At 41.1% G+C, this 15,560-nt stretch overlaps 1 protein-coding gene across 1 annotated transcript; it reads right to left on the bottom strand.

Annotated features, from left to right (window-relative positions):
- Positions 1-1,168: 1,168 nt before the first annotated feature.
- Positions 1,169-15,038, bottom strand: drg1 (developmentally regulated GTP binding protein 1). Its single transcript, XM_043716127.1, has 9 exons — positions 14,894-15,038; positions 10,859-10,982; positions 8,899-9,074; positions 8,170-8,239; positions 7,795-7,964; positions 6,651-6,781; positions 1,836-2,003; positions 1,626-1,748; positions 1,169-1,484 (listed from the first exon to the last, which is right to left on the bottom strand). The coding sequence occupies exons 1-9, from the start codon at positions 14,930-14,932 to the stop codon at positions 1,385-1,387; spliced, it is 1,101 nt and encodes a 366-aa protein (XP_043572062.1). The 5' UTR covers positions 14,933-15,038; the 3' UTR covers positions 1,169-1,384.
- Between the last annotated feature and the right edge of the window lie 522 nt (positions 15,039-15,560).

Raw genomic sequence — 15,560 nt, forward strand, 5'->3', positions numbered from 1 at the left:
AAATAAAATTTGGCAACTCTTCCAAAGTGCATAATATTTCCTTACTGCCAACATTTTTTGGCCAACTCACAACCTATGTATTCCTCTGTAGGTTCTGTCATAGTTCTTACCTATTGTCATCTGCAAGCTCGAAAAGAGAATGCACTATTTCCTTATCCAAGTCCATATAATAAACATTTTATACCAACATAGTTGAACAAGAACCTAGTCTTCAATTACATGGGTTGTACCCAGCCAGAACTGAGACCAAAGACAAGTTTATACCTCCTTCTGTGGAAGTTTGTTCTGCCTTGATCCCAAACTGGCTGTTAAAAGCCTTTTGAACAGGGTTTAAACATTAAAGCTACACCATTTTTAGCATTCTTCTTCCGTTCCTCTATTTGCTTTTTTTGTTTAAAGTGCAAACTTTTTATTTTGCAGTTAAATTCTTTTCTATTGCATTCCCTTTTGTATATCCTTACTGAGCCCAGCATTACTTTCTAAGGCTTACTATAATAAATATAACTTCAGTCCAACATTTCTATCGGAATTCATACCTGCTGTTTACTTACTTCAATCACTACCTCTTTCACTTGAAAGTTTTGCCTTAAAAGAAACTAAATGCTTTTAGATACATTCATTTAAGTTTATTTCTCTTGGGTTCCTACTAGTTCAGTTTCAGTTAAGAGCATTTCCTTTTTGCAAGTCTTTATGCCTTTATCATGTTCCTCCAGCTCTATAAGCAAGTCTTGAGAACAAAACTATGAAATATAGTTTGCGTTTCAGGAGCAATATGTTTATTTATTACTAAGCTACTGGAAAGTTCATCCTGTTTAACAAAATCTCATTTCCTACTGATTTTGCTGCACTTGAAAGTCTAACAGTTCTAACTTCCCATCTGTAACTGAAGTTCTTCAAATCTAACATCCCAATAAGTCTCCATTCACTCAATTGCTTGGTCTCCTTCCAAAGTTCTGGTACTTTGTTAATCTAGTGCATCCAATTCAGAGGTCTGACTTGTGCTTTATGAAGTTACTATAGCCGTCATAATTTGATACTATTTAAAACATTAGACATTCCAGAAGTGGGTTTATAAGTTCACATAGCTGGTGTTGCGATTATGGTCGTACTTTGATTTCAAGTGCCACAGGCAGTGCTGCTGACTGAATTTCAATCATGGTACCAAATGTTGTGTTCAGCTCCTCTGGTAGGATTTATTAGCAGAATTATGCAAGTGATTGTTAAAACAATTGTTTGCAACCATAATGGATTAAACAATTTGTTCAGTGAAGTAGTTAACATCCTCCATTCAGAACAGAACACTTGCACTGACTTGGGAGTTCGCACCATCAGGAAAACAGGAGAAAAGAAGCATTAGTCAGGGATGGAAAGCATGTGTCCCATTTTACTTCTTGACTATTTGAATTACATCCTCATCTTCCAGCACATGGTCTTTGCCAACTTTCTGTGGATTGTACTTCACAGAGGAGCCCCACACCAAAGCACTGAAAAAGAGAAAAAAACAAAAACAATTGTTACACTCAAAATTCACCTTAAGTCCAAGCCATCCACCAATTGCCAATGTGGAGGTAACTATAGAGTATTCTGCTGAAGAGAACTGAACCAGACAAAGGAGTAAAACTTACTATTTGAATTCTTTAATTAGGTTTTTATGAATTTTCATGCAGAAATCCTCAACAGTAGTTTTTCTATGTGGTAACACAACTGGTGAAGTATAGTCAGGTAATTGTCCCTTGGGTTTGGTGTAACTATTAAAAAATGCAGATTATTTAGTTAAAGAATCCCAAGAATGTAGACAACAGTCAAAGTTTATCATCCACATGGCCAATACCTACATCCGTACAAGTTGTAAGTAATCCCATAATTTTTCCAGTAGATCATCAAAATTCCAGCGGTGATGAGCAGAGATCGGCACACAATGTGGTATTTTGTAAATGACATCCAACTCCTCCAACGAGATCTGGTCAATTTTGTTTAAAACATAGATACAGGGGATGTACACCCTGCAGCATACAACACAGCAAGTCAGTATGTTAGCCAAAATGATAAGTTTATTTCAGTTTAAGTGCTGATAAATACAGCAACCTGATGATTGGTTTTGGATTCTTGATTTCAAATTTTAAACGTATAGCAATTTTAATCAGAACATCTTATTTTTATCAAGTAGTCAGTTTCCTGTTCATTCTAGTTGGCCACTTAAATAGTCAAAAGCATATTGCTGGAGAAACACAGCTGGTCATACCGCATCTGCAGAAAGACAAACTCAAGAAAAGTCAATGGAGTCAAAACTTTAACTGTTTTTCTCTCATCTCCAATTTCTAGTTTGTTTTTCTGTTTTATGATACCACTATGTCATAGAGATGTACAGCATAGAAACCGACCTTTCAGTGCAACTCATCCATGCCAACCATATATCCTAACCTAATCTAGTCCCATTTGCCAGCACTATCCCTCTAAACTATTCCTATTCATATACCCATCCAGATGCCTTTTAAATGCTGCAATTATACTAGCCTCCACTACTTTTTTGGCAGATCATTCCATAGACACACACACAACCCTCTGCGTGAAAAGGTTGACCCTCAGGTTCCTTTTATAGCTTTTCCTTCTCACCTTAAACCTATGCCTGCTAGTTTTGGACTCCCACTCCCCAGAGAAAAGACTTTCTCTATTTATCCTAACCATGTCCCTCGTGATTTTATAAGCCTCTGTAAAGGTCACCCCTCAGCCTCTGACGCTCAAAGGAAAACAGCCCCAACCTATTCAGCCTGCCCCTATAGCTCAAATCCTCTAAACCTAGCAATATCCTTGTAAATTTTTTCTGAACCCTTTCAAATTTCACAACATCCTTCCAATAGGAAGGAGACCAGAATTGCATGCAATATTCCAAAAATTGCCTAATCAATGTCCTGTACAGCAACATGACCTCCCAACCCCTATACTCAATGCTCTGACCAATAAAGGAAAGCATATCAAATGCCTTGTTCACTATCCTATCTACCTGCGACTCCACTTCCAAGGAACTATGAACCTACACTCCAAGGTCTCTTTGTTCAGCAACACTCCCCAAGTGTATAAGTCCTGTTAAGATTTGCTTTTCCAAAATGCAGCACCTCACATTTATCTAAATTAAACTCCATTTGCCACTCCTCGGCTCACTGGCCCATTTGATCAAGATCTCGTTATAGTGAGGTAACCTTCTTCGCTGTCCACTACACCTCCAATTTTGGCGTCATCTACAAACATATCTCTTATGTTCACATTTAAATCATTTCTATAAACAACAAAAAGTAGTGGACCCAGCACTGATCCTTGTGGAACACCACTGGTCACAGGCCTCCAATCTGAAAAGTTACCCTCCACCACCACCCTCTGCCTTCTACCTTCAAGCCAGTTCTGTATCGAAACGGCTAGTTCTGCCTGCATTCCATGAGATCTAACCTTGCTAACCAGTCTTCCATAGGGAACCTTGTCGAATGCCTTAGCAAAGTCCATATAAATCAAGTCCATTGCTCTGCCTGCATCAATCCTCTTGTTACTTCATCAAAAACTTAATCAAGTTTATAAGATATGATTTCCCACACAAATCCATGTTGACTATCCCTAGTCAGTCCTTGTCTTTCCAAATACATGTAAATCCTGTCTCTCAGGATTCCCTCCAATAACTTGCCTACCAATGACATCAGGCTCACCAGTCTATAGTTCGCTGGCTTGTCTTTACCATGTTTCTTAAATAGTTAGCCAACCTCCAGTCTTCCAGCACCTCACCTGTGACTATCGATAATACAAATATCTCAGCAATCACTTCCCTATCTTCCCACAGAGCTCTAGGGTACACCTGATCAGGTCCTGGGGATTTATCCACTTTTATGCATTTCAAGGCATCCAGCACCACCACCTCTGTAATATGGACATTTTTCAAGATGTCACCATCTATTTCCCCACATTCTAAATCTTGCATGTCCTTCTCCACAGTAAACACTGAAGCAAAATACTAGTTTAGTATCTCCCTCATCTCCTGCAGCTCCACACAAAGGCCGCCTTGCTGATCTTTGAGATGATCCTATTCTTTCCCTAGTTACCGTTTTGTCCTTAACAAATTTTTAAAAATCCTTTGGATTCTCCTTAACCTTATTTGCCAAAGCTATCTCATGTCCCCTTTTTTGCCCTCCTGATTTCGCTCTTAAGTATGCTCCTCCTGCCATTGTATTCTAAGGATTCACTTGATCTATCCTGTCTATACCCTGACACATGCTTCCTTCTTTTTCTTAACCAAAACCTCAATTTCTCTAGTCATCCAGAATTCTCTACAATTACCAGCCTTTCCTTTCATTCCAATGGGAATATACTGTCTCTGGACTCTCATTATCTGATTTGTGAATACTTCTCATTTTCCAGACAACCCTTTACCTGCGAACATCTGCCCACAATCAGCTTTTGAAAGTTCTTGCCTAAAACCATCAAAATTAGCCTTCCTCCAATTTAGAACTTCAACATTTAGATTAGTGGTTATTGACTCTGTATTCGGACTGGAGTAGAACGTGTAGAACTTAATACTGCAAAAACTTTTAATTATAGAGAATGAATAATCAGCAATGTTTAGTTTATTGTACAAGGTTTTGCCAGCTGAGGCAACGATGGATCCAGAAAGAAAAAGGTGGAGTCTGTTGATTTTTCTGTAGAGTCAATTTAACCAAAACATGCACACACAGAACAATACAGCACAACAGGCCCTTCAGCCCACGATGTTGTGCCGAACATTTGTCCTAGCTTAAGCACCTATCCATGTACCTATCCAATTGCCGCTTAAAGGTCGCCAATGATTCTGACTCTGCCACTCCCACAGGCAGCGCATTCCATGCCCCCACCACTCTCTGGGTAAAGAACCTACCCCTGACATCCCCCCCATACCTTCCATCCTTCACCTTAAATTTAATGTCCCCTTGTAATACTCTGTTGTACCCAGGGAAAAAGTTTCTGACTGTCTATCTATTCCTCTGATCATCTTATAAACCTCTATCAAGTCACCCCTCATCCTTCGCCGTTCCAACGAGAAAAGGCCTAGCACTCTCAACCTATCCTCGTACGACCTATTCTCCATTCCAGGCAAACATCAGGCAGTCCATTCAACCTTGTGGCATATTGAGGCCTTTACATGGCCAGAGCTTCATTCCAACCCTGTCATCATTTTATTCGCAAGAGAGGGCAGCTGAGGAAGTAAGGTGGTGGCATAGTAGTTATGCCATTGGGCTAGTCATTTAGAGCCCTGAAAAATACTCTGGGGATGTGGGTTTGAAATCCCCCCCCCCCATGCCAGATATTGAAATTTGTATCTGGAATTAAAAGTAAACATAATGGCGAACATGTAACCACTGTTGATTGTCATAAAAATCCACCTTTTGTGACAGAAATCTGCTGTCCTTACCTGGTCTGGTCTATGGGTAACTCCAGACCCACAGTATTATGGTTGATTTTTAACTGTCTTCTGAAATAGTCAAGCAAGCCACTCAAGGGCAATTAGGCATGGGAAATAAATGTTGGCCTAAGGCAGTGATACCCACATCCCATGACTGAACAAAATGAATTAGGCAGCCCATTTGTTTTCTAAATAAAAATTAAGTAAGCTGTTGGAGGCAGCAGTGCTAACCACTGTGCCACCGTGCCGCCCCTAATCCGTGCTGGCTGTCCCTAATCAAGCAGTGTCTTTCCAGATACTCAAATCCTATCCTCAGTACCCTTTCCATTACTTTGCCTACCACCGAAGTAAGACTAACTGGCCTCTAATTCCCAGGGTTATCCCTATTCCCTTTTTTGAACAGGGGCACAACATTCGCCACTCTCCAGTCCCCTGGTACCACCCCCGTTGACAGTGAAGACGAAAAGATCATTTCCAACAGTTCTGCAATTTCCCCTCTTGCTTCCCACATAATCCTAGGATATATCCTGTCAGGCCCGACATTTGTCAACTATTTCAATTACATATGTCCAGACTTATAATAGAAATCACCCATGTGAACATATCACACTAATTAAATACCTTGCTTGTGCAGAAGACAATGCATGACATGTTGTTGTAGACAACTTTGATTACGAATGAGAACTCAAGGATTTAGAATGGGAATGTAAGTTAAGGTAAGAAAGAATCATGTTTGAAATAAAAACAAAAAAAAAAGTGAAGGACTCAGGATGTCAGACAACATGAACGAAGAGAACATTTTAGGTTGGGATGAAAAGTGACCCTGAACTGAATCGATAGCAGTTTCTCTTCCACTATTGCTGCCTCACCTACTAAGCATTTCTACCATTCTCCTTTTTATTTCTGATTTCCTGTATCCATAGTAGTTTACATTGTAATTAGTGACATCCAATTATCAGTGGCCTCTGACCCTAAACTTTACAGAGAAAAAGCAGGTTTGCATCTGGTTCACTTTAAGAAAGGAACCAATAGGCAAGTTTTCTCAGCACTTCTCAACATCTCAAAACACTCTCAATGAAGACTGCATGATAACTATGACATGTCTCTCAGCATTGAGAACTCTCATCTGAGAAGTAATGACCATTTTTAATAACCTATTTCCAAGTAGTAGTCATTAGATTGTAATATCAAATAGTTCAGAACAGTATCTAATACAGACTCCAATAACACTTACCGATTGCCCTCAACCACATCAATTAGATCATCTGCTGTTGAATCGCTGCGTAAAGTGACATCCGCGTTATGGATTTTGTACTCAGCAAGGATGCTTTTAACAGTATCCATGTCCAACTCACTCTGCACACACTATCAAGAGGGAAGGAGGAAATGAAGAGATGATTAATACATGATTAAGCAGACTGCAAAAGAAATTCAAAAACATACCAGATCGTACACGCTTATGATCACGTACAGCATAATTTTGCCGAGTGATAACTAAATCAACTGATCATTCAACTTATTTAAATAGCCAGCACAAATACTTCTTTAGAGAGTAGGAAACTTGGGCGGGGAGGGGGGGGGGAATCTTACAGAAGTGTATAAGATCATAAGAGACATGATAGGGTGAATGTACTCAGTCTTTTTTCCAGGGTTGGGGAATTGAGGACCAGGGGGCATGAATTTAAGAATAAAAGGGAACCTGAGGGGCAATTTTTTTTATATATACACAGAGGGTGGTACGCATAGGAAATGACTGCTAGCGGACGTGGTTGAGGCTGGTACATTAAAGACATTTAAAAGGCTTTTGAACAAATACACGGAGAGAAAAAGTTCAGACAGATATGGGCCAAGTGCAGGGAAATGGGGTTAGCGTGGGTGGACATTTTGGTCAGCATGGACCAGTTTGGGTCTGTCTCAGTGCTGTAGGACTCTGAGTGTATGAGATGCAGCATTTTTACCCTACACATTCAAAAGGATGCTACTTCCTATGGAAATCTCCCCTCCCCCCACCTCATCTTAGATCCAACCCTCCAACTTAGCACCGTCCTCGACCTGTCAATCTCCCTTCCCACCTAACTGCTCCACCCTTCCCACTGACCTATCACTATTACCCCTATTTGCATCTACCTATCGTTTTCCAAGCTACCATCCCCCCAGCCCACCGCCCTATTTATCTCAGCACCATTCCCATTCCTGATGAAAGGCTTATGCCCAAAATGTTGACTCTTATGTGCCTCAGATGCTGTCTGACCTGCTGTGCTTCTCCAGCATTCGCAGTCCTCACTTTCTCTTAATACCCACAACAATCAAACCAGGTCATAGTTTAGTTCAATTCTGATTTAATTTCAACCTTTTGCCATTCAATTCTTCTCACTCACTGTAGATGTCAAATTAATGCCTCCTTTGTCCTTCTTCCTGAACCCAATGTTGGGTGGCTGCTTGTTGAGTCGGATTCCAAACCCTTCCACCTCATTCTCAATTATCTTCTTGTGCGCCAATGGTTTCAGCACATCCAATACAATCAGGATCAAGTTGCATGTTCGCGCCACTAAAAAATATGGGAGAGAAAATGCAATGATCACGTTTAGCAGCTGAACCTTCCAAAAACAAAACGGACACTTTGCAAAATCTCTCTTTCCCGCCGTTACTGAGTGCCTTGTTCTGCATGTGTGCAGGGATAAATACAGTACAAAACTTCACAAAATTATGCAATTTCATTGTTAGTTGTATACAAGTTAAAGCATACAACATACCTGCAATTACTTGGCGCCCTCGGCCTTTACCATCTTTGGCTCCCTCAATGATACCAGGAAGATCGAGCAGCTGGGCAGGAAATATAAACATTTAAACAGTGGATGAACAAACAATAGATAAATGAAACATTGCAGAAATTAAACTGCTTTCAACTCCACAGCGTTTCACTGTCACACACAGCCTCTCTTTCATAACTTACTGTCCACCTGAGGCCTAATTTAACAGACCACCTTGTTCATGTTTCCAGGAATTGATTCCAAACCCATCATTTTTTTCACTGTTCACTGCAACATGCCTCACCAGGCCTGTTATTGACTTTGAGATTATGCTTCTTTGCAGTCTGTACAATTGGGCTTTATATTTGCCCAATTTTTTTTTAAAAAGAGGAATCTCTATTCATTATGTCCACAATGTATTTGTGGAACCATTACTCCCTGCTTTCATACAGTACTTAAGGAGACATAGCCTGGATTATCCGTGCACAATTATGATCAGAAGGCCACTTTTGTGAAATCTAACAGCAGATTCTTTTGACATTTGCTGTCAACTACAGTGAATGGACGCTCCCTACACTCAGCAAAGGGGAAACTGACTTAATGTTATGCTCATATTGTGTGGGAGAACTAGTAAGAGTGAAAGAAAAACTAAATTTCATTTAGTCAAGGTTTCTCATCCTCTAACTCCACACACCTCAAATCTGCCTGTAATGCTGGGTTTCCACCTCATACCTGTATCTTGGCTCCTTTATACCGAATCACGCCTGGTACAGTGGTCAACGTCGTAAATTCATAGGCTGCAACCTCAGAGTACACTCCAGCCAAGTTGCTCAGTAATGTTGACTTTCCAACAGAAGGGAAGCCCACAAACCCAATCCGGGCATCTCCAGTCTTTGCCACATCAAAACCTCATAACAGGAGAAAAAATAAGTTCACATCAGGGCAAAGATTCAGAAACATTAGTTAAAAACAAACAGGAAGGGTGCTGTTCAACCCTTTGATTACCATCATTCAACCCTTTCAATTCCAACTTCCCACACTCTCTTCATACCCTTCAATTCTCTTCATATCCAAAAACCTGTTCTCCGGGTATACTCAATGACTAAGAACACACAGTTGCTTGGGTTGAGATGTTCAAAGAACTCAATCTTTTGAGTGAAAGGTTTCTCATCCTCAGTCTTTATTCTGAGATTGTGACTCTCCAACTTCTAGATTACTCAGCCAAGGAACCATTCACCTGAAGTCTACCCTGTTAAGCTCTTGAAGCATTTTACATTTCTCAAAATGATCACCCCTTACTCTTCCAAACTCCAGGCAATATAAGCCCAGTTTACTGTGTGCAGTTCTGGTCGCCTCAGTTTAGAAAAGATGTGGAAGCTTTGGAGAGGGTACAGAGAAGATTTACCAGGATGTTGCCTGGAATGGAGAATAGGTCGTACGAGGATAGGTTGAGAGTGCTAGGCCTTTTCTCATTGGAACGGTAAAGGATGAGGGGTGACTTGATAGAGGTTTATAAGATGATCAGAGGAATAGATAGAGTAGACAGTCAGAAACCTTTTCCCCGGGTACAACAGTGTGTTACAAGCGGACATAAATTTAAGGTGAAGGGTGGAAGGTATAGGGGGGGATGTCAGGGGTAGGTTCTTTACCCAGAGAGTGGTGGGGGCATGGAATGCGCTGCCTGTGGGAGTGGCAGAGTCAGAATCATTGGCGACCTTTAAGCGGCAATTGGATAGGTACATGGATGGGTGCTTAAGCTAGGACAAATGTTCGGCACAACATCGTGGGCCGAAGGGCCTGTTCTGTGCTGTATTGTTCTATGTTCTATTTACATAAACTCTCCTCATAAAACAGGTTCATTACATTGTCTCATAAACCTTTGTTGCACACCATGTATCCTGCCAGCTCACCTAAGAATTTGAACCCAGGCCTTTGTATCTAGAGTATAGGACACTACCACAGTGCCTCAAAAACTCTAGTTGTGAAGTGATGCAACTATTTTAAATCAACCGGTTCAGAAATATCATGATCTGTCAATACTGCATCATCCAAATGAGGTCCACTCAACTGTACAGTTAAATCTGACTTTCCTCTTCCATACCTCCCAACTATTTCCTTGCATGACTCAATTTAGATCTCATGTCCTCCAATCTGCATTACTGCTCCACCCAATGAGCATACCAGTAAAGGTTGATGAACCCACCCTCTGCAGCATGCTTCTGAAGTTCCTTTCTCAGCCCAACTATTACAAAACCATTATCATCTCCAGCACTGTCCCCAGCCCCAATAAAGAAAACCCTCAAACAACCAAATGCAGTCTCTCACTCTTCTCAATCCTTGCCAAGTTTCACACTTCCTTGTATTTAACAAATCTGATTTTAAAATCCTCAGCTTTGTTCCTGAAACTACTCTGGTCCCATTTCATATCATACAACTATTATTCATCACTTAACTACCACTGATAGCTTGATCAAACACAGCATTACAATGATTTGGAATACTGCTTCCTAAGTCATTTTTCTATAAGATGTATTAAAGCAAATTAAAACAGAATAATCTGTGAATGCATGGAAATATTAAACTTTTCACAAATTTCATTTTAAATGTCTAAATACCAGTGTCCTAGAGTCTGAAAGCCAAAGCATTCCTCCCTGTTTCTCAAAACATTTCCAAATAAACTAAGTGACTGTACCTTCACCCGGTCCTCCACCACCTCCACCTTTCGGGGTGATAAGCTCTCGTCGCAGTTTGGCCAGCCGAGCTTTCAACAGCCCGAGGTGGTGAGCTGTTGCTTTGTTTTTCTGTGTCCGAGCCATCTAACCAAGAGAGCGAGGAAGACATTTATAGACATAAGTACAGGAGAATGCTCCAAGAATATGCTAATAAAGTTGAAACATTTAATTCACCTGATTTCAACTATACCTCCTTGATTATTCCCAAATATTATATCAAAGATCGCACCAGGACTGAACCCCACCAGTTGTATCAACGGTGACACATCTTTTACTCTCTAAAGTTACCTAAACTCTTCTGCACTTACGGAAGGCATGTGAACACCTTGGCCCCCTTGTACAACAGTCAGACTCTACAGATTCAGTTACAGGCTGTATTCAATGCAAACTTACAAAGCAAAATGTGTAATAGCAAGATTAAAATGCAAGCAAGTGGTTTACAAAGGTTTTCTTGATAGATCAGTGAACACAAAGGAGACATTTCATGGTAACTTCAAATAAAGAGTTCTGTATCAAATGTCATAAACCACAATCAAATGGGAAAGCAGATTTGACAAGCCAAATAGTCTAACTCTGCTTCAATATCTTACAGTCACTAAGGTGAGAGTGGCAGTAATCCAGGATAAATGTGGATAAGAAGCTGGCTGAAGGGTAGTGGTCAGTTGATTTGGGTCACTAAAGTTACATTACTTTACAAGAAAGGAAACAGTAGAGAGTCCCAATTGGACTACATCAAGAATTACAGAATCTCTAAAATGCACAAGGAGGCCAATTAGCCCATCAAATCTAATTCACCTAGCCTGCACATCCCTGGACACTACAGGGCAATTTAGCATGGCCAATCCACCTAATCTGCATGTTTTTGGACTGTGAGAGGAGACTAGAGAACATAGTGGAAACCCATGCAGACTGGGGAGAACATACAAACTCCACACAGACAGTTACCCCAAGCTGGAATCGATTCCTGGTGCTATGAGGCAGCAATGCTAACCACTGTTCTGCCATGCTGCCCTAATTTGACAGGATTCATGGGTGCTCAGTTTCACAGCGTGAAAGGAGATTAATCCTTGCGTAATATTTAATGGGTTAAATTGCAAGAACAGTTGCAAAGGCGAAGTACGTGTTCCCTTGAGCATAAACAACGAAGATACATCCAATTGACAGAGTCATAGAAACAGACTGTTTGGTCCAAGCAGTCCACACTGACCACAATCCTACCTGCCAGCACTTGGCCCTTATCACTCCAAACACTTCTTATTCATGCAATTATCTAAATGTCTTTTAACTGTTGTAATTGTATCTGCATCCACCACTTCATTCCACGCATTAATTGCTGCTTAAAATTGCCTATGTCTTTTTAAAATCTTCTTCCTCCAATTAAAAATATGCCCTAGTCTTGAAATCCCCTACCCTAGGGAAAAAACACCTGCCATTAACCTTATCTATACCCCTCATAAATGTGTAAACCTCTAACTTCATTTATCAACCTCCTACACTCCAGTGCATGAGATTCCAACCTATCTTTATAACTCAGACCCTCTATTCCCAGCAATCTCCTGGTAATTCTCTTTTGAAGTCTCTCTTGCTTTCTTAACTACCTTATCTATATGTAATGCAAACTTCAAAGAATCATGTACCTGAATCCATAGGTCTCTCTGTTCTACAACACTGTCCAAGGCCCTACTTTTAATTTGTTAAGTCTTTTCCTGATTTGTTTTTCCAAAATGTAATAGGGTAAGCTTATTACTATCACCAGGCCAAAAGATAAGCTATGTCTGAGATTTAGCCAAATTAAACTCTATCTCCTATTCTTCCGTGGTGCTGAGAGTTTTGCTCCAATTATCCTGTTTAGTTCAGAGGGAGAGTCCAAAGGAAGTGGAAGAGCCTCAGAACTAAAGCCAGGCTGTTCAGGATAGAAATGAGTAGGCATTTGTGGAGGGGAAATCTGAAACCATATCCCTCAGAAAGCTGTTGAGGCTGCAGGATCAGTGAAAATTTCATGAGTGTGAAATTAATGTTGACCCATTATATTGTCAGTGGGCCAAACTCTTTCATCAGAATCTTAAAGTGGCAGGAGCACCACCAAGAGATTTGGAATTGTGCACGGATCTACCAATCATGCATGTGCATTGTAGTGATATGGACTTTTGGAAATCTTCAATTGGATTAATGGTTAGAACTTTGCCACAAAGAAGCATACTTAAGACTTCTTAAATTCCTGATGAAGGACTCCTGCCCGAAACGCGATTTTCCTGCTCCTCGGATGCTGCCTGACTTGCTGTGCTTTTCCAGCATCACTCTAATCTCAACTCTTAAGACTTCTTCAGTCAAGTCCCATTCAACAGCTTTACAGTTCTCGAGGCTCTCGATCAGGTTCTGGTGATAAGGTATTGATTGATTTGCTGTACAACAAATCACACTTATACTTATTTATCACTTCACAAGAGGACCCAGTTAGTTGCATCATGACCTGGATTCAGAATTTTAATGTGAACGATCACATTTGAATCTGAAGAAATAGTCAAGGAACATTAACATCAGCTAAGAGTGCTACCGTCCCTCATACAAGGTATTTATTGGATTCTATTTTAAAATCCTACATGGAAACAGTTTCCATTACAATTACTAGGTCCTACAAACTAAACAAATAATGACCACATCTCCAAAAAGCACACACTATACGAGGGTAAGCTGGTTACGGTCACCAGGTCAAAAGATAAGCCATGTCTGAGATACAACAATGTCTCTTAAAACTTGAAATTGACAGGAATCAGAATTGAGGCATGCTGCTGACCAGAATGCCTGCAGTCACACAGTCAGAAAGGTTCATAGACAAAGCAAATCATGGGAGAAAGGCTTTTTTTGTCTGTGTCCTATTAGAAGCAAAATACAGTCTATCTCAGATTAATGCTACTTATCTGTATCAGTTGTGAAAATGACTCAATAACTAATTGATCTCTCCAGACACAGCAGATGATGGGTGATCTGAGTGACATTCCCCAGGTACAATCAAGAAGATATATACAGCACAGAAACATACCCTCAGTCCAACTCATCCATGCAAACAAGGTATCCTAAATTAATCCAGTCCCATTTGCCAGCATTTGACCATTAACCCTTTAAACCCTTCCTAATCATGTACCCATCCAGATGCCTGTTAAATGTTGTAATTGTACCACTCTCTACCATTTCGTTTAGCAACTCACTCCATACACACACCACCCTCTGCATGAAAAAGTTGCCCTTAAAGTCCCTTCTAAAATCTTCCTCTTTCACCTTAAACCCATGCCATCTAATTTTGAACTCCCCTACCCTGGGGAAAAAACCTTAACTATTCAACCTATCCATACCCTTCATAGTTTTATAAACTTTGATAAGGTCACTCCTCAGCCTCCAACACTCCAGGGAAAAACAGCCCCAGCGTATTCAGTCTCTCCCTATAGCTCAAACCCTGGCAATATTCTTGTAAATCTTTTCTGAATCCTTTCAAGTTTCACAACATCATTGCTACAGAGGGAGACCAGAATTGAATACAGCATTCCAAAGGTGGCATAACCAATGTCCTTTACAACCACAACATGACCTCCCAACTCCTGAATACAGTGCACTGACCAATATAGGAAAACATACCAAACACCTTCCTCACCACCCTGACTACCTGCAACTCTATTTTCAAGGAACTATGAACCTGCACTCCAAGGCAAGGGGGAGATGGATACTGGGGAGAGGGAAGAGTAATGTTGCAGGTGATGGGGATGTCAGGCAGGGAGAGGGCGAGAATGGAGATGATGGGGAGGGGGCAAGGAGGGAGAGGAGAGAGGGGCGAGGAAGGAGAGAGGGGAGTGGTGACGAGGTAAAGGATGACCTCTCGCCCCCCACACCAGGCCACTCTCTCTCCATCCCTGACCCCACTCCGTGTCAGATCCATGCTCTCATCTCACCCCCCCCACCGTGAGGCCCACGCGTGAAAATCATAACTCTCGACCTCGCATTACCTCGGCCTCAATCTCAGAGATTTTCTGGAGGATGCTCATTTCGATGAATGCACGCGCGCGGGGCACAGCCCGCTACCCGGCCGAGTAAACCCCGTCAGAAGCGCACCACCTCGCCCCCAGCAAACCCTCGCGAGACTAACTACTCAACGGGATTTGGGAGTGGGAGGGGTGGAGCTTCTCTACGCATGTGCATTGTCTCTCTCTCTCTCTCCCCGCCCCCAACTTAGCGCGAGGCTGATCGTTAGTAACGGTTTCAACGGTCACTGAGGCTTGTGAGGGAATACAAAGTTGTACATTTCAATTTTCAGAGCGCAGAATTACAAAAATACGTTAACCAACATCAATGTAGTAGTTAACTAAGAACTGTTATGCAGATTTAAAGAAATTGTTATTTTGTCCCAACCTTAATCTAGGCATATCCAAGCTTTATGAGAGCAGGTCCATCTATTTAACCAAGCGGTGGGTTAAACCTGGTTTTCAGAACGTTTAGTTTACTTGATTTGGAGAGTGCATGACAAACCTTCAGAGCCGGTGATAGTGTTCCTAAATCTGGTTCAAGTTCCGCAGATATGCATAATCACATCTCCGAAGAGATTCGTTGAAAATAATTTTAGAAAGGCCTTACTCTGTCACGTTTCGTCGAATTTCGGATGCACCTGGGATCTTG

The sequence above is a fragment of the Chiloscyllium plagiosum genome, chromosome 25, assembly GCF_004010195.1.
Source record: "Chiloscyllium plagiosum isolate BGI_BamShark_2017 chromosome 25, ASM401019v2, whole genome shotgun sequence".
Taxonomy (NCBI): Eukaryota; Metazoa; Chordata; class Chondrichthyes; order Orectolobiformes; family Hemiscylliidae; genus Chiloscyllium; species Chiloscyllium plagiosum.